The sequence below is a fragment of the Monodon monoceros genome, unplaced genomic scaffold, assembly GCF_005190385.1.
Source record: "Monodon monoceros isolate NGI ecotype Baffin Bay Population unplaced genomic scaffold, NGI_Narwhal_1 Super_Scaffold_12, whole genome shotgun sequence".
Classification (NCBI taxonomy): domain Eukaryota; kingdom Metazoa; phylum Chordata; class Mammalia; order Artiodactyla; family Monodontidae; genus Monodon; species Monodon monoceros.
In genome coordinates this window covers 161228327-161249897 of record NW_021703768.1, presented here as the reverse complement: position 1 = coordinate 161249897, position 21571 = coordinate 161228327, and the positions used below count along the sequence as shown (strand labels likewise).

Genomic DNA, 21571 nt, shown 5'->3' with positions numbered 1-21571 from the left:
TGAGTGACAAAGGCCACCTTCCTCTCCAGGTGAACCCAGAGGCAAATGGGTTCGCTGAGCCCCCCCCCCCACAGCAGGCACCCACGGGTCACCAGGCGAGCAGGGGCGGAGGCCGTGTCCCCGGTGGACGTGGGCCGGGTGGGATGGGCGGAATCCCAGCCTGACTCCGAGCCCTCCGTCCGCACGGAGCTCCCGGCCAGCTTGGCTCCCGTGACGCGGCTGTGCTGGGCCAGCATGCCGTGGGGCCGACGCGGTCACAGCCCCCAGGGCAGTGGCTGCCTGCGTGTGCACCCTCAGCGATGCGCTAGCTCCCCGGGAAGGAGGGACAGGCTCTTCCGGAGAGGCTGCCCGGGCCTGTGAGAGCCCAGGCGCCTGCGAGGGGAAGGGCCACGGAAGCACAGAGCCCGGGCGGAACTGGGCAAGATTTTGGCATGACCCTGAAGCCGCCTCAGGCCACTGGACAGGAGCCCATTCGGTACCCCCGTCCCCAGCCCGTGCAGGCAGCTTTCGAGCAGCCCTTTCTGCGAAGGGACGGGACACGTACCACGGAAGCAAAGACGTATTTTTGATCCTTTTCTTGTAGCAGGAGAAGCACGTCCGTCAACAGGACAGCAAGGACATCTAAGGGGAGAACGCAGAAGGACACATCTTACAGGGTCCCGCCGGGCAGACGTGGAATCCCAGGCCGGCGCCACAGCCCGCGGGCGCCCTTCAACCTGACCCCACCCCATCACCCTCCTGGTTTCAGCTTTTAACGCCGAGCCCCTGGACGCTCGTGTCCTGCTCCCTGCCACAGCAAAACTCTCGTGCCCGCATGCCCGAGCTTCCTGGTGGCGGCAGGCTCGGAGCCTTGTCCCTGTAGGGACATGGTGCGGTGACCCGCCCGGCAGAGCTGGTGCACGTGGGTGCAAATCCTGAGCTGTGTTTCCAACAGGAGCGCTCGCGCTGCGGGAAACGAAAATACCTCCTCCTCGGGGAGCTTGTTCAGACACCCCATCCCAACGAGACAACCTCTCCTCACGGAACTCTCTCGCGCTGCAGCCTGCTGGGATCCTCTAAAGCACTTACTGTGCTTTTCACTGTTTTTGTGTTTACTTCTCTCCTTCTGCCCACCGACTGGAGCCCCACGTGGGCAGGGGCCTCTGCCACCCGCCTCGGTGCCTGGCACGCAGGGGGTGCTCAACTGTAGACTATCTTTTGGCTGCTCGCCCGCTCAAATTAAGAACAAGCACATCCTAGTCGTGTGGATGTGCTAGGTAGTCGTGTGGCTACCTGCGACACCCCCCAAAGATCTTTAAAGAGGCTGATGCCAGTGGACAGGTTAGGATGTTTCTGGAGGCTCATGAAACGGACAGGAAACTCAGGGATGAGCCCCGGGCGCTCTCTGGTCTGGAACCACACCACGGATCTTGAAAGTAGGGCGTGGAGCTCATCCCGAACAGCGGGTGGGACGCTGGGGGCCACAGAGGTCCGTGGCCCAGGTGGCATCCTCTACCCCGACTGGGGCCTGTGACTGTTGTTTAGAACCCTGGGGTCTCTGCTAAATCTGGGGTGTCCTGATACCCCGGCTTTCTGTTCAGGAGTCAAGGACTCAATGTGCCCTCTTCACCCGGTGGCCTTCCCTGCGTGCACCACACCATCTCAACCACCGGACACAGAGCGTGCTGGTAGGACCACCTCCACCTCGTTCCTGCTCTACTTCTGTGCTCGACCTGACTCAGCAGGTAACCTCCCTTCAGCCGCGAAGCAGCCAGGCTGCAGTGGCTCTGTGCCAGCTGGTGCCCATCAATCCAAAATGGTGCTCACTCATCCAAGAAGGTGCCCAAGACTCCAAGGTGGTGCCACCGACCCAGGATGGTGTCCATCACCCCAAGGTGGTGCCACTGATCCAAGATGGCGTCCACCACTCCAAGATGGTGCTACCAATCCCAAATGGTGTCTACCACTCCAAGATGGTGCCACTGATCCAAGATGGCACCCATCAACCCAGGATGGCATCCAGCAGAGGTGACTGGAGAGGGACTTTACCTTTTAGGCGCCCGGACGTGGTCTTCCAGCACAGCGTGCCCTCCAGGTGGAGCTGCCGCTGTAGCATGTCCTCCTTGCGGAAGGTCAGCCCGTTCTTGAGCTTGCTGGAGGACTTGAGGTCCATCTTCCCCGCGATCTCCCTGAGGCGCTGGCCTTTCTCACACTCGCTGACCCTGGCGTCCACTTGCGAGATGATGCCTTTGATGAGGTTCAGGGCCTGGGTCAGGTCTTTGTGGTCCTCGGAGTCAGCTGCCACACACAGCAGAATTAGCGCTTTTCTTGGTCTGCGTCCATGAACACGATGGAGGCGGACAGGCTATGGGGTCGAGGAGGTGTGTCCCGAGGCCACTGCTCAGAAGACCCTCGAGAATCACCTTCCAACTCGAATTTCCTGAGATGTAAACGCTTCTCCAAAGTAAACGTGACAGCCCAGCGTTTGGTTTTCACCAAGATAGAGCTTCTGTCGAATGCAGAAGCTGAGGTGCAAATCAAGTGGCAAGAACAGCCCCTGCATAACTCCGCCGGCCATTCCTCGGTAAACAGACTCCCCCCTGCCCTCCAGCTCTCCATAAAAGACTCCCTCCACCTCTGGCCATTACCAAGGGCTGGCTCCTCCCACTCCAGGGGCTCTGCTTTCACGGCAGGGGAACTTTGTGCATTCTCCCACCACCCAAATCCCCTGGAGATAAGGGAGGTGCGGTCAGCACTGCCCTGGCCTCCGGGAACCCCCGGCTGGGCTACATGCCCTTCCTCTCTGCCCTCCGTGGCACCAGGCACGTGACACGGAGGTCACCTCTGGGCCTGTGTGGGTCACCCAGGGGTGACCTTAGCAAGGGCACTGCCTGTGTCTTTTCATCCACTCTCCAATACTGACTGAGGGCTGCTCCAGCCCAGACTGTGCGGGGACTGGGGGGGTAACGGCAGGCGAGACCAGGCACCCTAGCACCCAGCACAGTGGATTCTGCAAGGTGGCAGCTCAGTTAGTGACTGCTGAGCCCGGAGAATCCGGAGAACCAGGGACAGATCGCAGAGTGGATTATCTAACCCACTATTAGAATAGGTGGTGGGGAGACACAGACCCTCCTCCCCACCAAGCACCTAAGGGCAAGACAGGAGAACTACCGTACCTTCCGTGTTCTGAATAATACGCTCCACCAGCACGGGGTACTTAGTTATACGCTGCGTGACCAGAAGGATACACTCCTGCACGCCGAGCCGCCTCACGATGGAGAAGTTGCCGATTCTCTATGAAACGGAGAAAACAAAGGCATGCTGCGTGGGCGTCTAATCTCCCGCCACATCAGTTCATGGTCGGATATCGAGTGATATCCAGTTCACGGTCCCTTTTCGGCTTACGGGGACCTTTTCCTTGCCGCTTTGCAGGTACTTGAAAGCAGGGACGGCCTGCTGTATACAGAAAGGCCACAAAGGCAGAGGCAGCCTCACCTGCTATAAAATGTGGGCCCCCACAGAACCCATTAGGAAGAAACCAGCCGGGGGGCGGGGGAGTGAGTGGGGGGGCGGTTGTGGGAATTGCCTGGAGAGCTGTCCATGTGCACATGCACATGCGCAGACCCTAACCCTGCTGACGGCCGTCGGGACCCTCCAGACGCGGCTGGGCCGGTGCTCTCTGAACTGGCTCCCTGGTGGCTGCTGGTGCACGCTTCTGGCTAAGAGCCTACGAAGTGGTCACCTGAAGTCACTTTTTTTTCCCAGCCACGTCATGTGGCTTGTGGGATCTTAGTTCCCTGACCAGGGATTGAACCTGGGCCCGCGGCAGTGAAAGTGCCAAGTCCTAACCACTGGACTCAGGCCCCCAAACGACCCTCTCCTTTTCACATCTATCCACTGCCAGGATAATGCAGTGAAAGTTTAAAAAAAAATTTTTTTTTTCTTGGCCACACCTCGTGGCGTGCAGGATCTTAGTTCCCCGACCAGGGATCGAACCCGTGCCCCCTGCAGTGGAAGCGCGGGCTCTTAACCACTGGACCGCCAGGGAAGTTCCCTGGGGTGAAATTTAACAACCCTGCATCCTTAACTCTAGACCTTTAGTTGCTGGATATCACTTCAGGGTAGAGTCGTTGGGGTACAGGCTGCAGGTGTGGAGCTGTTGTGGGGTGCAGGCGCCCGGCAGCCTTGACCCAGGAGTGCCTCCCAGGATGCGGGGGGACGGGGTCTTGCCCGACTACTGACTCAGATCCTGGGCCCTGAGCACTTGCACACTGCTGGGCAGAAAGAAGACAGGTGTGGGTCATTCCACGGGCTGCGGGGGATGCACGGGGACCAGACAGGGGAGGAGGTGATGAAAGGACACAGGCTTAGAAGAAGGCAGGCCTTGCATCTGCTGGAGAATCCGAGGCAGAGCGGGTGGCTCTGGAGGGCCGGTTCCCGGGGCAGGGCGGCCCCTTGCGAGGACGCTCGTGTCCGCTCAACGGTCTGAGGACCCATGGTCATCCACTGAGGGGCATCTCAGGGGCCACCCTGCTGCGGCAGGAACAAAACCCTAGGCCTGCTTTGCTTTACACCCGGGGACTCTCCAGAGCTTTCACCACTGTGTTCTGAATTGAGTTTGTGGTTAAAAATGAGACAGAACCTTGAAAAATCACTGCCTCATAACAAGTTGTTTATAATCCCAACCTCTCCAAAAGCCTACAGTTCCGGGGGGGGGGGGAGGGGGGGGAGGGGGAAGGGAACAACCTATTGCAAAGAGGATACTTCTTTTTTTTTAAATTAAAAAATTTTTTGGCCGTACCGTGCAGCACGCAGTATCTCAGTTCCCTGATCAGGGATCAAATCCATGCCCCCTGCATTGGAAGCGTGGATGCTTAACCACTGGACTGCTGGGGGAGTCCGGAGGATATGTTTTTAATTAAAAATAAATACCTTTTTTTTTTTTTTTTTTTACCTTGATCAAGTTTTGAAATTTCTTGTTTTGCTGCAGCAGCAACTTGTAGCGACTGACGGCTTCGTTGTGGCCGCTACAGAAGACGCCGTATTTTTCTTTCATTCTCTCCCCGTTTTCACCTGAAAACTGAAGAGAGGCCGTGGAGGCGTTACCGGAAGGAAACACAAAAACTACCAGGGAATGTTTTCACCTCATTCGCCTGACTCTGCTAAAACGCAGATTGACTTGACTTGGGATTTCACTTTCTTGTCTGGCTCGCTGGCACCCAAACAGAGAAATGCTTCAGTACGTGGTGTCTCGGCACAAGGTACCGAGAGGGAAAAGGAGAAAACGTCTACACGTCACAGGTGCTTGTAAAACATCCCGAAATCCGAGAAGAAAAAAGAAATTTAAGTGGAAGAATGTTAGAAAAATTCAAAAGCGAACGGCGTCTTCTTCTCATGAATCCTAGTTAGCTGCCTTGGGATGCTCTGGGCACTCCGAGGGCAGACGAGGGGTCTTGCGTCCCCTCTGTCAATCTCGGTCTCGGCCCAGAAGTCCACTCAGAAGTCAGCTCAGGGTCAACGGCCCTACCATGGATGGCTCTGGTCCAAAAACCAAACAGCCGTCGAGACCAAAAAAAATGAAAGCCAGCCAACCAACCAACCAAAAGCCCAGAACACCCACTGGATAGTGTCTAGACGAGTGCGTTCGCCGTTTAGGTCTCTTTGTTTCTAGGCTGGTGGCAGGACGCGTGGCTGTTAAGGGGCCGGGACTGAAGTCCTCGGGGGCTGGGGCTCCCAGTAAGTGGGGGGCATGTTCTTTCTGCATTGGAAGGAAAGAGACGGGGCAGGGGCTGGTCCAGGCCCTGAGCCGCCCTGGCCGCGCCCACCTGCTGTACCAGGAGGTCCCCGATCTTCTGGACGATGTAGTTGCGGTCACTGCCCTCCTCCAGGGACTCCTGACGGCGCTCCTTCAGCCGAGAAAGGAAGTGGCCGTGCACCTCCAGCAGGTCGTCTGCGCCCGGGAAGAGGAGGCTGACGGCCTTGGGGCTGAACTGCAGCTCCTCCCGCAGGGCCCTGGAGTAGACCTTCAGCATGATCTTGAGCGTCCGCACGTGGTGGGCCTCCGTCTGCATCAGCTCTGCAGGGATACGGACGCGGGACTTAGTGGTGCGGGGCCAACGCCCCGGCTCGGCTCTCCCTTGTCCCGCGATGGGCCAGGCCGGCTTCTCAGGTTTCCACGAAGCCCTCGCCCTGGTGGTCTCACAGCCCAGGGGCCAGGCTTCCTGTCCTCCCCGACCCAGCAGTGCTGGGGGCCCAGCTTAAGGGGACAGCGAGGGGTGGAAGGATATCAGGAAAGAGAGGACCCGGATGTGCGCTGGGACCTCAAACGCACAGGAGGGGTTCCTGCCTAATATTAACCGAAGATGTTTCCAGGCTGTTTGAAACAAGGAGGCTGTTCTGACCAACACCCCTCCCTGGGATGTGAAACTTGCATGTCAGAGACCTGCCCCAGACTATAACTGATGGGAAAAGTGGAGCTCCAGGGAGGATTTTAATTCACTGTTAAAGGCAAAGAAAGATTCGATTTTGTGATGGAGCTCCTCTGCCGTTTAAGTCAAGGCCTTGAAGTTGCTAGAGATGAAACAGAAGTCAGTGGCGCCGGCCGGGGCCAGGGTCGCCAGCCACAGGGCTGGAAGGACTCTGCACTTGCCCAGCAGCGGAGATAGCATGACACAGGGCTGCCCAGAGGGAAGCGACGGACTGCACTGCCCCCCCCCCCCCCCCCCCAGGCAGGACTCCTGGCTGGGCTCAGGCTCTCCTCTCCACCCACACCCCAACCTGCTCTGGCCCTGGCAGGGAGCTCAGTGTGCAAAACATGGAAGGCAGTTGAGTGTCCACTGGTGAGTGGACACCACTGAGCAGTGCTGGGGGCCTGGAGGGACCCAAGGGGGGCACCCAGCCCAGGGATGGGCAGTGCCTGGGAGATGTGGTTTCCATGGTGACTGCAACATCCCATCTAAGGACAGCGGCTGCCCACGGCCAGGTTTTCCAACAGCCGGTGGGAAGGGGCGCCCACCCCGGAGCAGTGCTACAGTCACATGCAGAGAGGGACCTGCCTCCAAAACCTCCACCACACCCGGGCCTGTCTGTGGTCACCAGGGATGGCTGGGATGGGCCCAGGAGGTCTTCTCTCCCGGGGTCACCAGCAAGGTAAGGACGAGTCAGGACTGGGCATTCGGCCATTCCTGTCCTCGGGGACTGGTTCTCACAAAGCCCCGTCTGGCCACCTCCTTCCCGGCCCGGAAGGCAGGGCTACCCTGGGGCAGTAGGTGGAGTGGGCCACACAGTCTCAGGGAGGGTCAGCAGTGGAGCCCTGGCTCCCAGATGGAATTAATAAATTAAAAAAAAAAAAATCAAGAAGAAGAAGAGGGAGGAGGGGTAGGAAGTGAAGGGCTGGCGTGGCAGGCCTCCTTACCATAGAGCACATCCTGCCTTTTCACCACCTCCCTCTTCTGTTTCTTCACATATGCGGGGTCCACGGAGAGGCTCCAGGACTCAGCCTCGAACTCGTGGGCATCTGCTTCGATCTCACGCCTCAGCGAGGCAGTGTAGGGGTCTGAGGGAAGGATAGGAGGCCGCCGCTCAGGGGCCCAGGGCCTTGGCAGGCTTGGGGCTGCCCCTGCCCGTGCCGCCTGGACGCCCCGATGTGGGTCCCGGCGCCTCCCAGTGAATGGAGACCACCTGACACCCGAGAAAGAATCGAGGTGACGGTACCTTCTATAAAGATGGAGTCAGCGTTCAAAGATGTAAGTGAAAGAGAGTCATCGGCTGCCTGCTTGAACTTCAGAGACACTGTGTCGGTTTCATCCATCTCTCCTGTGACTGGTCTAAATGGAAATCATAAAACCACTCATTTAAAAAAACTGCATTACACACACACACACACACACACACACACATTCTACAAAGGCAACTCACGTTATTACTCAATCTGATTAGATACTATTTGAGAACTTTCTGGCTATCAACGTAAGCCTTAACTCACAGATCATTCTGAAAATTAGGAGACTATCTGTCAATGTGACATCAGGTCTTCCATCAAAACTGCCTGTTTTTGGGGGGAGTACAGTTGATGTACAATGTTATATTAGTTACAGGTGTATAACATAGTGATTCACAATTTTTAAAGGTTATACTCCATTTACACTTATTAAAAAACACTGGCGATATTCCCTGTGTTGTATAATATACCCGTGTAGTTTATCTATTTTATTTTCTAAAATAAATTTATTTATTTATTTATTTTTGGCTGCGTTGAGTCTGTTGCTGCGCATGGGCTTTCTCTAGTTGCGGCAAGCAGGGGCTACTCTTCGTTGCAGTGCTTGGGCTTCTCATTGTGGTGGCTTCTCTGTTGCGAAGCACGGGCTCTAGACATGAGGGCTTCAGTAGTTGTGGCACGCGGGCTCAGCAGTTGTGGCTCATGGGCTCTAGAGCGCAGGCTCAGTAGTTGTGGCACACGGGCTCAGTTGCTCCACAGCATGAGGGATGTTCCCAGACCAGGGCTCGAACCCATGTCCCCTGCACTGGCAGGCAGATTCTTAACCACTGTGCCACCAGGGAATCCCTATCTATTTTATACATAGTAGTTTGTGCCTCTTAATCCCCTGCCGCTATCTTGCCCCTCTCCCCTTCCCTCTCCCCACTGGCAACCACTAGTTTGTTCCCTATATCTGCCATCAAAACTAACTTTAATCTAATGTTCAAGTACATTCTAAGGATGCATTCATTATATGCTTCCTTTCCTGGCCACCGGAGCCCTCAGGAACCCCTGGAATTATTTCTGGCCAGAGTAGGGTGGACACAGCCTCATTCCCACTTGAGACTGGAGGGAGAATCCTTTCTAGAGGAAAAAGAAAATCAGCTCCTTTCCCCACCGACTCATCCAAGGATCACTGCAGTGACATTTGTTTTTCTTTTTTACATGAGGTTTTCTACCTGAACGCTGTTGAATGCAATATTACAAGAACCACCTCAAAGTCCTAGGAAAATCGGATTAAGCCATGAATAACAGGACACAAACTTCGCAGCAACCTCAGTGGACTTCCAGCCTCGTCTGGAGGACACAGAGGAGCCCTGTCCAAGGGTCCTTCAAGAGCAGGAAGCAAACTGGCTCCAAATGGCCGAGGACCCCCAGAACACATCATTTTTGAAAAAGGAAAAGGAGTGACTCTCCAAAGCAGGTGTTAACAGCAATCTTGCCGCTTGGTGGGGCTCTCCCCAACACACCCCCCACCCCCGCCACCGAGGGTCTCCTTCCGGAGAGGCTACCCTCGGGGTCCCTGAGGAACGCCACCTCTGCTCCCTCCCTTCGCCAGCCCCTGTGGCAGAGGGGCTACCCGACTCACCCAAGTCTCGTCCCCGTTCCCGCCGGGCTGGGTGCTGGCTGTGGACCCCCCTTCTGCGAGACCGTCATGCCGACATTCCTGGCCAGGCCCGGGCTGCCATCGGACAGGAGGGTGGCCCTCGGGTGCTCCTTCAGGGATGCTGCGACGGAGGCAAAGACAGAGTTGGTGCTGAGGAAGTGGGCAGGGTAGCGGAGGTGGCCCGTCCGGAGGCCCCGCTCTGACTGGGGCCGCAGCACGGACAGAATCTTGGAGGTCAGCAGCTCGTTATCCAGAAAGACGTTCTCGCTCCACTTCCTGGGAAAAGAGCTGTAGAACGAGAGCTCGGGGCGGCCGTGGAGCGAGCTGGCCCCGTCGCTGCTCTTGGAGTGTGCGTTCCCCATGGTCACGCTGGGGGCGCCCAGACCCGGCCGGGCTTTGCCGTTTTTATAGCCCCGGGGGTGATCCTTCTAGAAATGGAAAGCTGCTTCTCGTACTGTATTGGCTGAAGCCTCGGGTATGGACGGCAGGAAGTTGGTCCCCGCTGTGACCGTTTAGTGTGGAAATCGCACAGTATTTTCTCCTCAGGTAAAAAAGGAACAACACGACAACTCCTCCACCCTGTACCCCTCCATCTTGGTAGGGGGTAGAAAGCAAAAGAGCGGTTTACATCCACCGCAAAGAGTCTTAAGATCACGGATTGGGAGCTTGTGCCGACATCACACACATCTCAGATTGTAATTAATCTGAGACCGGCTGTCAGGATGATTCTGAGATGCTGAGACCATGGGGTCTCTGGTGTTTGGCCACACGCGCCACTGTTCCTAATTGCTCTGATAGAATTTGACTCCCAAGGTTGATGAGAGGCCCTGATCCTATATTATAAGGTGATCGTAAACCAACCTAACACACAACAGGAGCCCCGAAGGGTTGTCTGCCCTCATCTGCTAGTTAAGAGCTGGGATATTACTGTTGATGCCAACTACCTCCAGTAGATCATATACTTGAATATGTTCTTCCCATATGTTATATGTTAATTCATTCGATCCTCTCAATAAATATCAAGGTATGCAATCTTATCTTCACCTTGATAAATAAGGACAGTGAGAATTAAGATATGTACAATGTCCAGTGCCACTTATATTTGATAAATGAAAGCCCATGACATCACTCACAGGACTACCTGATTCAAATCTGCAATTTTTTTCATACTCGGTACTAGCAAGAATTTGTATGTTCTATTAAGGTCATAATCTACAGACAAGTATTCATCTATTATAATTATACTTGAAGTACATGACTGTACTGGATTTTGGACACATACAACCAAACACATACATACACACACATAACAAAAACAAACAACAACAAAAACAGAAATCTAGCATCAGATTGGATATTGAATAGAAAGGATGTTGAACACAAGTAAGAGACAAAGAGTCAAATTATTTTAAAAAATAATGTGATTTAGAATAAGTGTTTAAAGAATGTGAATGTAATTTTTACCTTTTTAAATTAAAAAATATGTATTGAAAAGAAAAAAAAGAGTTGGAATGTTCAGATGTATTGTACCCACTGATCCTTCCCCATCGATGGAAAGATGCAGCTCTTTGAAAGCCAGGCTGTCATTAATGAAGCTGTTTTTTTTTTTCCTCCTCCTATTTGACAAGTCAACCATTTAAGTCAAGCCTAGTTGCGACGGGCCGCTTGGCTAATTTATTTATTCTCAGGGTGAAAGCCACATCTGAAAGCTTTGCTCTAAGACAAACAGCAACCTTGAAAAGAAATCTGGGGACTTCCCTGGTGGTCCAGTGGTTAAGACTCCGCGCTCCCAATGAAGAGGACATGGGTTCCATCCCTGGTCAGGGAACTAAGATCCTGCATGCTGAGCAGCATGGCCAAAAAAAAAAAAAAAAAAAGAAGAAATCTGTCCAGTGGCCTTCCTGACCCGGCTCCTGGGTCCCCAATGCACCCACCCACCAGTTTCTCTATGTCACACAAGGAAAGTAGTTGGGACTCTGGTTCTGAGCAGCACAGAGACTACGTGATGCCATTTGGTCAGTGACCTCAAACATCCTGACGTCATGATCATAAATAGCTAACAACGGCTATTATCATAGTAGACAAAGGTGACAAGGCTGTTCGTTCACATACCAACACTCGTTTGCAATGGTGAAAATCATAAATCGAGGCCTCCACGGTCCAGGGCAGGCACTTCCTGGCATTTCTACGCCCAGTGAACTCCACCCAGGCAATTACGATCTGGAGGTACAAATATGGGACAAATGCTAAAATGAAGACTTTGCCCGGCATCCTGGCGCGGCTGACAGATTGTTCCTGTGATCCGAGGTCCTGCCTGAAGTCGGATGGATTCTGCTTTAATCAAACAGCCAACGGGAGGAAAAGTCACCCTAAACACCCTCTAAGAATCACTGGTTCCAGAGAATTTTTCGAAAATGATCGGTAATGCTAAATCTACGATAAATGGAATTAGATCTTCCTTGGGTGATTAAGACACTTTGAGGTTTTCATGTCTTGGGGGTCATGATTAGGGGCCCCAGGTACAACTGGACTCAAAAGGGTACAAGGGGTAGAATTCCAGCTAAAAGAATGATGAACTAAACGTATGATATAATTTACTTATTCTGATCACTGTCTGCCTCCCCAGTAGAATAGAGGACAGTGCCTCCCACAAAACACATGCCAAGAAATCACTGTTTCACGGGATTTTATTTAGCCATAAAAAGGAACGAAATTCTGACACTTGCTACAACATGCACGGAATGTGAGGACATGGTGCTCAGTGAAAGAAGTCAGACACAAAAAAGACAAATACCCTCGGATTCCACTTCTAGGAGGTCCCAAAAGGAGTCAGGTTCATAGAGAGAAAAATTAGAATGGGGGGCTCCCAGGGGCTGAGGAAGGGGAATGGGGAGTTTTGTTTAACATGGACAGAGTATCAATTGGGGAAAATGAAGAGAGTTTTGAAGCTGGATGGTGGTAGTGGTTGCCCAACACTGTGAATGTACTTAATGCCACTGGATTGTACTCTGGTTAAACTGGTCAGTTTTATGTTTATGTCTATTTTACCGTCTTTTTTTTGCTGAATCAAAACCCCACATTTGTTTAGTTATTTATTTTTGGCTGTGTTGGGTCTTCATTCCTGTGCGAGGGCTTTCTCTAGTTGTGGCAAGCGGGGGCCGCTCTTCATCGTGGTGCGCGGGCCTCTCACTATCGCGGCCTCTCTTGTTGAGGAGCACAGGCTCTAGACGCGCAGGCTCAGTAGTTGTGGCTCACGGGCCCAGTTGCCCCGCGGCATGTGGGATCCTCCCAGACCAGGGCTCGAACCCGTGTCCCCTGCACTAGCAGGCAGATTCTCAACCACTGCACCACCAGGGAAGCCCTACCACCGTTTTTTAAAAAAGAAATCATTGTTTATTTAGGGTGATGGAATAGTCCTGCCTCTTGACTGTGGTACTGGTTCCTCACATCTACACCTGGAAAACATTTCATAGATATATACACTCCCCTTTCCCTCACAAGAGTGCAGGTAACAATGAGCAAAACCCGAATAGGGTCTGTCCCTGAGCTGATAACATTGTATCAATGTCTTGGTTTTGCCACTGGACTGTGGTTACGTGAGATGTCAGGAGTGGGGGATGCCTGGTGGAGGGTACACAGGAAGTCTGTTTTTACAACTTCTTGTAAGTCTTGAACCACTCCGGAATAAAAAGTTACAGTCAATTCTTGTTATTCGTGGTAGGGACTGAATTAGCTAATACGGAATCACGGCTCCTATGGGAGCTTCTGGCTGCACTTTTGCCAACCATTCATCCTGTAACCTTGTTTTATGTGTGTTTCTATTGAAAAACGCGTTAGTTAACATATACTGTTGATTCATTAACATTGAACGTGTGTCTGAACGAAGCTGGTCTAACACAGATTTTCTCTGTAAGGCCCACTGTAGCCTTCTTGTGCTTAAGACCACTAGACAGCACTTCAGCGCTATGCTTGGGGGCCCCTTTGCCAAATCACCAACAAAAAGCTCCCCTCCCCACCAAAAAAAAGGGCAAAACATGTGGCACCAAATACACTGCAAAAAGGACACGTGTTTGCAGTATGAACTGAAGCAAGAATGCAGGGCACGGCCTGTCCAACCTCAGCTGGGAACGTGCGCCTTAGTGATTCACATTTTTCACCGCAAGTGTCTCTGCACGTGACTGTGAAAACACCCCACAAGTACTGATTGGAGGGTTACAAATACATTTTAGCCAGTAGGTGAACTTGCAGAGACAGAATCCTGCATCCATACAATGGAATAGCGCTCATCTAAAGAAGAAATGAGATGCTGAAACACGCTCCCATGTGGATGGACCCGGGAAATATCCTGCTGAGTGAAAGTGGTCAGGCACACAAGACCATGCAGTGTAGGAGTCCATCTATAGGAAACATGCAGAATAGGTAAATCCACAATGACGGAAAGTAGATCAATAGGTAGGTGCCTAGGACTTGGGAAGATTGGAGGGTGACAGCTAATGGGTATGGGGTTTCTCTTGGGGGTTCTAAGATTGATTGCAGAAAAAAAAAAAAGGGGGGAATTCCCTGGCAGTCCAGTGGTTACAATTCGGCGCTCTCACTGCTGAGGGCCTGGGTGCGACCCCCTGGTTGGGGAACTAAGATCCCCCAAGCTGTGCAGCATGGCCAAAAATAAATAAAATAAATTGATTGCAGTGACTCTGAATACACTAAAAGCCACTGCACTGTACACTGAAATGGGTGCATTGTATGATATGTGAATTATAACTCAGTTAAAGCTGTTCAGCGGATAAACTCCTGTGAAGAAGGGTTACCTTTCTGCAGGAGAACAAGCCCAGTGATTTGTAGGTTTCACACCCAGTATGACTTAGTCATGCTGCCCCTGGCTCTGAGGCAGACAGGAATCTGTATTTATCCTGCTCTCGTGTTTTCCTAAACCAGACAGCCATGGTGGGGCAGACAGTGGGTGGTGGGTCGCTGGGATCTGGGCTGTGCTGTGTGCACAGCCATCGAACCCGATTCGGAGCTTAATTAGCACCGTCTGCCCACCGCTGAGAGGTGCCATCGATCGGCATGCTCCTGGCCCGCTGCGGCAACCGGTCCACCACAGAGGGGACCCAGAGGAGAGCCAGGAATGACAATGAGAAGTGAACGGTGAAAATGGAAAAAGTTCTTGGCCCAGAGGAAAAAACACACCCGTTCTCAGCCACAAACAGACAGCAGCCTGTTCTCATGATTTTTTTTTTTTTTAAACCTGTTTTGCCTCGGTTTCTTGAAGAGTGGTCTCTGTGAGCAAATCAGATGACTAAGCTGGTGTGACAGCTACAATGATCCCACTTTGGGATTTTACTTGGACAACAGACCCCACGCCACAAAGTTCAGGTTAATAGAGGCTGATTTCTAGTGTACTTAGGCTCCCGAGTGACCTGCAGTCTATAAATCCTCTGATACACAAGCACAACCCCATCAGCCCTTGGGGGAACCTAAGGACCCACGAGGGAAGTCCATGAACAAGACTTGATAGTTAAGAACCTGTTGAAAGTCATTTTTCAAGGAAACTCATTATGACATATCAAGTGACCATCTTAATTGGGCTTAATTGGGCTTAAACTGTCCTTTATAATCTAGAAGCATACTGGCTTCTAGAAACACCAACTTCCAAGCAAGAATTTTATATTCTAACCAACAAGGACCTACTGTATAGCACAGGGAACTATACTCAATATCTTATAATAACCAGTAATGGAAAAAAAATCTGAAAAAGAACATATAGATATATATACGTATAACCGAATCACTTTGCTATACACCTGAGACTAACACAACACTGTCAATCAACTGTATTTCAATTTAAAAAAAAAGAATTCTATATTCTAAATGGCAGATTCCTCCTGCTGCTCGATGGGAAAAGTAACTGGAAACATCTTTGGGAGGCAGCTGGGCCTGGGCACAGAGGTCCCTGCAGTTTTCTGCAAAAGGCCACGCAGGGGACTTCCCTGGTGGTCCAGTGCTCCCAATGCAGGCGGCCTGGGTTCGATCCCTGGTTGGGGAACTAGATCCTGCGTGCCACAACTAAAGATCCCGCATGCCACAACTAAGAAGTCCGCATGCCGCAACTAAGACCCGGAGCAGCCAGAATAAACAAACAAACAAATAAATAAATATTAAAAACAAAAAAACAAACGAAAAAACCACCAGCCGCCTGGCAGTTTCAAAGGCTTGGCTTCGAAACAGCTGCCCCTCTTCTCATATTTGGTGAGGTCCTAGGCCCCCCTCCCTGCCCCCATTATTTGTGTCTTCGAAGACTTTTCTCTCAGGCTGCGAGTGCCACCTGTCTCTGGAGAGTTCTAGCAAGCATGGGCTGCGGGCGAGTGTTCGAGAGACAATTAAGAAAATCTGATACCAAATGAAGTTTTCAGTTCACAGTTCCCAGCTTGGCAGCCACCTGGGAATAGACTAAATCAATGCCAAGACAACTCATTGATTTCTCTGCCCTGCTTCAGTTGGATGTTACAAAAGCAAGACAGCATAAAAAAGAAAAAAAAGAAAAATACAGGAGGGGGAAAAAAAAAACCCCAAACCCCAAACCTTAACCCCATGCCTCAGAGGACAAAGAGAGAAAAAAAAAAAAGAAGAAAAGAAAAAAAAAAGGCATATTGGGGCTTAGAAGTGTGAGCCAGAAAGAATATTCTTTGTGAACCTGAAATTAAAAAAATACACAAGCCCCCCGCCCACTCCCAAATTACGTCAAACCCAGCAAACACCACTTAAAAAAGAATTGTGGGATCTTCCTGACTGTGTGTGCAGAAGACTTAAAAATCACAAAACAGTATAAAAGTAGAAATAACCTGTACTGCTACCACCCACAGTTAATTGCTTCTGGAATGAAGATTTATACGTTGAGAATTAATGTTTAATAATGAGTGATCTAGAGATCTGTGTTGAAAAATCCCTCATGTATAGCAAAAGGATAATATAGTAGTAAATATATATTTTTGGCGTAAATATCATGCAGGACATGTGGGTTATACCATCAAGCGATATGCTTGCAAATCACTATTCTACAAAATAGTTTGTATTATTCTATGGATAATTCCGGAAGTTAACGTAGAAAGAACCAATGGCCATGTCTGTGGGCATAAAAATGAACCTCAACCTAAACTTCATGCTTTTCACAAACAAGAATTCAAAATGGACCACAGATTTAAACAGAAAATGTAGAACTATAAGACTTTTCAGAGCTAACATAGGAGAAAAATCTTCAGGAACTGGGGCTTGGATGGGTGAAAGAGTTCTTTGCTATGACACCAGAAGCCTGATCCACAAAAGAAAAATATATCTTTAAATTGACTTCATCATAATTAAAAACATTTGCTTGTGGAAGATCTGTTAAAAGGATGAAAAGATAGGCTACAGAGTGGGAGGAAATATTTTGCAAACTGCCTATCTGATGAAAGACTAGCATTTAGAATGTATGACGTGCTCTCAAAATCCAACAGTAAAAATACAAATAACCCATTCAGAAAATGAGCATAAGAGATGAAGACTACATTTCACCGAATAAGATATACATATGGTAAAAAAGCACGTGAAATGATGTTCAACATCATTTAGCCATCAGAGAAATGCAAAACCACCGTGAGCCGTCACTACCAGAACGGCTAAAATAAAAAACGGTGATGATGCTAAATGCTGGTGAGGATGTGGAGAAACTGGATCACTCATACATTGCTGATGGGAATGTAAAAGGGTGCAGCCGCTCTGGAAAACAGTTGGGTGGTTTGTAAAGAAAACTAAACAACTGCATTCTTGTGTATTTATCTCAGAGAAATGCAAAACTCAGGTCCAGACAAAAACCTTTACATGACTGTTCGCAGCTGCTTTGAGGCCAAAACAGGAAACAACACAGATGTCCTTCACTGAGTAAATGGTCAGACAGACTGCGGTCCACCCACGCCACGGAATACTACTCGGCAAGGAAAAGGAACTGTTGATAACACACAGCAACCTGGGTAGATCTCACGGGCGTTATACTGAGATAAAATACAACCTCAAAAGGTCACCATATGATTCCATTTATGTAACATTTCTTTTTTTTTTGGCTGCACCGAGTGGCTTGCGGGATCTTAGTTCCCCGACCAGGGATCAAATCCAGGCCCCCAGCAAGGGAAGTGCGGAGTCCTAACCACTGGACCACCAGGGAATTCCCTATGTAGCATTTTTTTTTTTTTTTTTTTTTGGTACGCGGGCCTCTCACTGCTGTGGCCTCTCCTGTTGCGGAGCACAGGCTCCGGACGCGCAGGCTCAGCGGCCATGGCTCACAGCACTAGCCGCTCCACAGCATGTGGGACCTTCCCGGACCGGGGCATGAACCCGTGTCCCCTGCATCGGCAGGCGGACTCTCAACCACTGTGCCACCAGGGAAGCCCTGTAGCATTCTTGAAATGACAAAATTATAGAGATAGAGAAAAGATTTGTGGTTGCTGGAGTTATCAGTGGGGGGCGGGCGGGTGCATGAAGAGTGGGTGAGAATATAATGCAGAAGTTCAAGGGCAATCTGTGGTGATGGAACAGTCCTGGATCTTGAGGGAAGTGGTGGCTGTGGGAATCCACACATGTAATAAAATGGCATTGGACCAGACTCACATATTGTCCAGATAACAATTTCCTCGTTTTGACATCCTATTATATTGTAGTTACAAAGAAGTAACCAGTGGGGGAAACTGCGTGAGGGGTACACGTGACCTCTCTGTACCACCTTTGCAATTTCCTGTGAATTTGTAATGATTTCAAAAGAAAAAGTGTGAAACAAACAAAAGCATCACCACCACCAACAAAAAAAGAAAGAACACTCATGCCCAAAGTCGTAAACAGCTCCGGCTGCCATAATAAAATAACAGATTGGGTGGCTTAAACAATAGAAATTTATGTCTTACAGTCCTGGAGGCTGGGAAGTCCAAGACTAAGGTGCCAGTAGTTTCGGCCTTTGCTGAGGGCTTGCTTCCTGGCTTCAGATGGCCACCTTCTTGCTGGGTCCTTACATGGTAGAGAGAGTGCGAACAAGCTATCTAAGGTTTTTTCTTATAAGGGCACTAATCCCATCATGGGGGCCCCAACCTCATGACCTCATCTACTCCAATCACCTTGCAAAGGCCCCACCTCCTATTACCATCACGCTGGGGGGTTAGGGATGCAACATGGGAATTTGGGGGGAACACAATTCAGACCAGAACACAGTGAATAAAGCCGTGTTTCCTGCGAACTCATTTAATTCCAGAGCTTCTCTTATCACTCACTGGACACCTCAGCAGAAAGAACAAGCAGACTTCCTCTTTCTTCCCTCCCTTCATCTCTTAGAGGGAAGGCCAAAGGGCACAGCCTCTTAAGCAGAATTCCTGCAGAAGGTGAGGGACACTCAACCGAGACCTCAGAGAGCAGTTCTGATGGTCAAGGAGGAGGGTCTGGGAATAGTGCTTTATAAGAAAGCAGGCTTGGAGACATTCAGAGAGGGTTACAATGAAAACGAGAAATGCCCGACGACCTCATGGCGAGTCACCATAATTTGGGAGAAGAGACTGTGAGAGTATAAAAAGTAATGAGAGGGACTTCCCTGGCGGTCCAGCGGGGAGGACTTGGTGCTTCCACTGCAGGGGGCATGGGCTTGATGCCTGGTTGGGGAACTAAGATCCCACAAGCTTCGCAGTGTGGCCAAAAAAAAAAAAAAGAGCCACCCAACAGGATGTGGGGCTGCTCCACTGAGAGTGGCCAAACGCAAGACTTTGTCCTGGCTGGAAACCTGCGGACTTCATGCAGAAGCCTCTGCCAGGGGCCACCATGTAAAAGAGAAATGCACAAAGGTGTGGATGGTAAGAAATTATACCTGGCTGAGAGAGCTGCCAGACAGCCCTAGGCCAGCCATCCCTGCCTGTCCCTGACCTCATGGGAGAATCTGCCCTTATTGAGTAAATCCCCAACATCACCGCAAGGCATAGAAAAAATTCACTTTGGGGACTTCCCTGGTGGCGCAGTGGTTAAGAATCTGCCTGCCAATGCAGGGGACATGGATTCAAGCCCTGGTCTGGGAAGTTCCCACATGCCGTGGAGTAACTAAGCCTGTGCACCATAACTACTGAGCCTGTGCTCTAGAGCCCGCGAGCCACAACTACTGAGCCCGCAAGCCACAACTATTGCGCCCACGTGCCACAAGTACTGAAGTCCGCACACCTAGAGCCTGTGCTCCGCAACAAGAGAAGCCACCATAATGAGAAGCCTGTACTCTGCAACGAAGAGTAGCCCCTGCTCGCCGCAACTAGAGAAAGCCTGCATGCAGCAACGAAGACCCAACGCAGCCAAAAATAAATTTAAAAAAATAAATAAATAAATTTTTTAAAAAAGAAAAATTTACTTTGTTATTAGCATGAATGCTAAATACAGTCAGCCCTCGGTATCCGGAGGGGGTTGGTTCCAGGGCCTCTAAGGATGCCAAAATTCCAAATCCCAGGATGCTCAAGTCCCTCACATGAAATGGCAAAGTATCAATACAGTTGACCCTTGAACAACACGGGTTTGAACTGTGCAGGTCCACTTATAGCGGATTTTTTTTTCCCACTAAATATGTGCTATAGTTCTATACAATCCGTGGTTGGTTGAATCTGAGGATGTGGAGCCACAGATATAAAGGGCCAACTATAAAGTTATACTCAGATTTTCGACTGCACAGAGGGTCAGCGCCCCTACCCCCCCCCCGCCCCCCGCACTGTTCAGGGGTCAGCTGAATCTGCATAGAACCTATGCACACCCTCAGGTATACTTTAAATCATCTCAAGGTTACTTATCATACCTAATACAATGTAAATGCTAGGTAAATAGTTGGCTGTGAGCGCAGCAAATTCAAGTTTTGCTTTCTGGAAGTTTCTGGAGTATTTTTGATCCTTGGTTGGCTGAATCAAGGATGTGGAACCTGTGGATATGGGGGGGCGCAACTGTGCCTTGTCTGCTTAGCTAAGAAACTGTGCCCAACTCACTGTCTGCCTGTGTCTAGAGAAAAGGGAACTGCGTGATCTTTTATGCGTGTGTTTCTTGCTGAAAATTAATCTGAGTAAAAGATTTTTGGAAAGCTCAGGGCTGAAACGACATTTCGCTGGGTACACCTGACATTTGTGAATGTTACGTTACTGAACGGGGCCTGCAACTTAGGAAGCATATGTACCTTAAAATTAAAACAAAAACAATAACAAAAATGAATGGCCAAGGAGCTTCCTCTCTCTGAAATGGGTTGGTTGGCAGATAACCTGGAGGTTCATCACCTGAATGGCGTTTTCCTTTTCTCCAATGACATCAATGAATATGTTGGTACCAAAATGCAGTAATGTTTTATAATGAGTAGATGCCTACCTATTGTGATTATAGATAATTCCTCCTTTGTTTGGTTTTGTGTTAAGAGTTTACTTTTGAGAAGAAGCAAAGAGGGGTTTATTTCAAAGACCTGATATCTGAGATTAAAGGGGGAAGGGGGGGGTCTTAAAAATTTGGAAAATGAACCCAGACAAAACTATAATTCAAAAAGATACATGCACCCCAATGTTCGTAGCAGCACTGTTCACAATAGCCAAGACATGGAAGCAACCAATATGTCCATTGACAGAGGAATGGATAAAGAAGATGTGGTACATATACACAATGGAATATTACTCAGCCATAAAAAGAATGACATAATGGCATTTGCAGCAACATGGATGGACCTAGAGATTATCACACTAAGTGAAGCAAGTCAGACAGAGAAAGACAAACACCATGTGATATCACTTACAGGCGGAATCTAAAATACGACGTAAATGAACATACCTACAAAACAAAAACAGACTCACAGACATAGAGAACAGAATGGGGGGGTGGGGGTGGGGGAGGGATGGATTGGGAGTTTGGGATTAGCAGATGCAAACTAGTATATACAGGATGGATAAACAACAAGGTCCTACTGTGCAGCACAGGGAACTATATTCAATACCCTATTAAACCATAATGGAAAAGAATATAAAAGGAAGGGCTTCCCTGGTGGCGCAGTGGTTGAGAGTCCGCCTGCCGATGCAGGGGACGCGGGTTCGTGCCCCGGTCCGGGAAGATCCCACATGCCGCAGAGCGGCTGGGCCCGTGAGCCATGGCCGCTGAGCCTGTGCGTCTGGAGCCTGTGCTCCGCAATGGGAGAGGCCCGCGTACCGCAAAAAAAAAAAAAAAGA

At 50.2% G+C, this 21571-nt stretch overlaps 1 protein-coding gene across 4 annotated transcripts in view; it reads right to left on the bottom strand.

The window, feature by feature from the left end:
• ARHGEF18 (Rho/Rac guanine nucleotide exchange factor 18) overlaps positions 1 to 21571 on the bottom strand; it is a 94572-nt gene that overhangs the window by 16962 nt on the left and 56039 nt on the right. For all 4 annotated transcript variants that reach the window (XM_029217685.1, XM_029217686.1, XM_029217687.1 and 1 more), the window contains 8 exons: positions 9324 to 9462; positions 7693 to 7805; positions 7394 to 7534; positions 5805 to 6055; positions 4934 to 5059; positions 3156 to 3273; positions 2029 to 2277; positions 545 to 621 (listed from right to left, as the gene is read on the bottom strand). In XM_029217685.1, the coding sequence (XP_029073518.1) occupies positions 545 to 621; positions 2029 to 2277; positions 3156 to 3273; positions 4934 to 5059; positions 5805 to 6055; positions 7394 to 7534; positions 7693 to 7805; positions 9324 to 9462 (1214 nt within the window). The remainder of the gene's footprint in view (positions 1 to 544; positions 622 to 2028; positions 2278 to 3155; positions 3274 to 4933; positions 5060 to 5804; positions 6056 to 7393; positions 7535 to 7692; positions 7806 to 9323; positions 9463 to 21571) is intronic.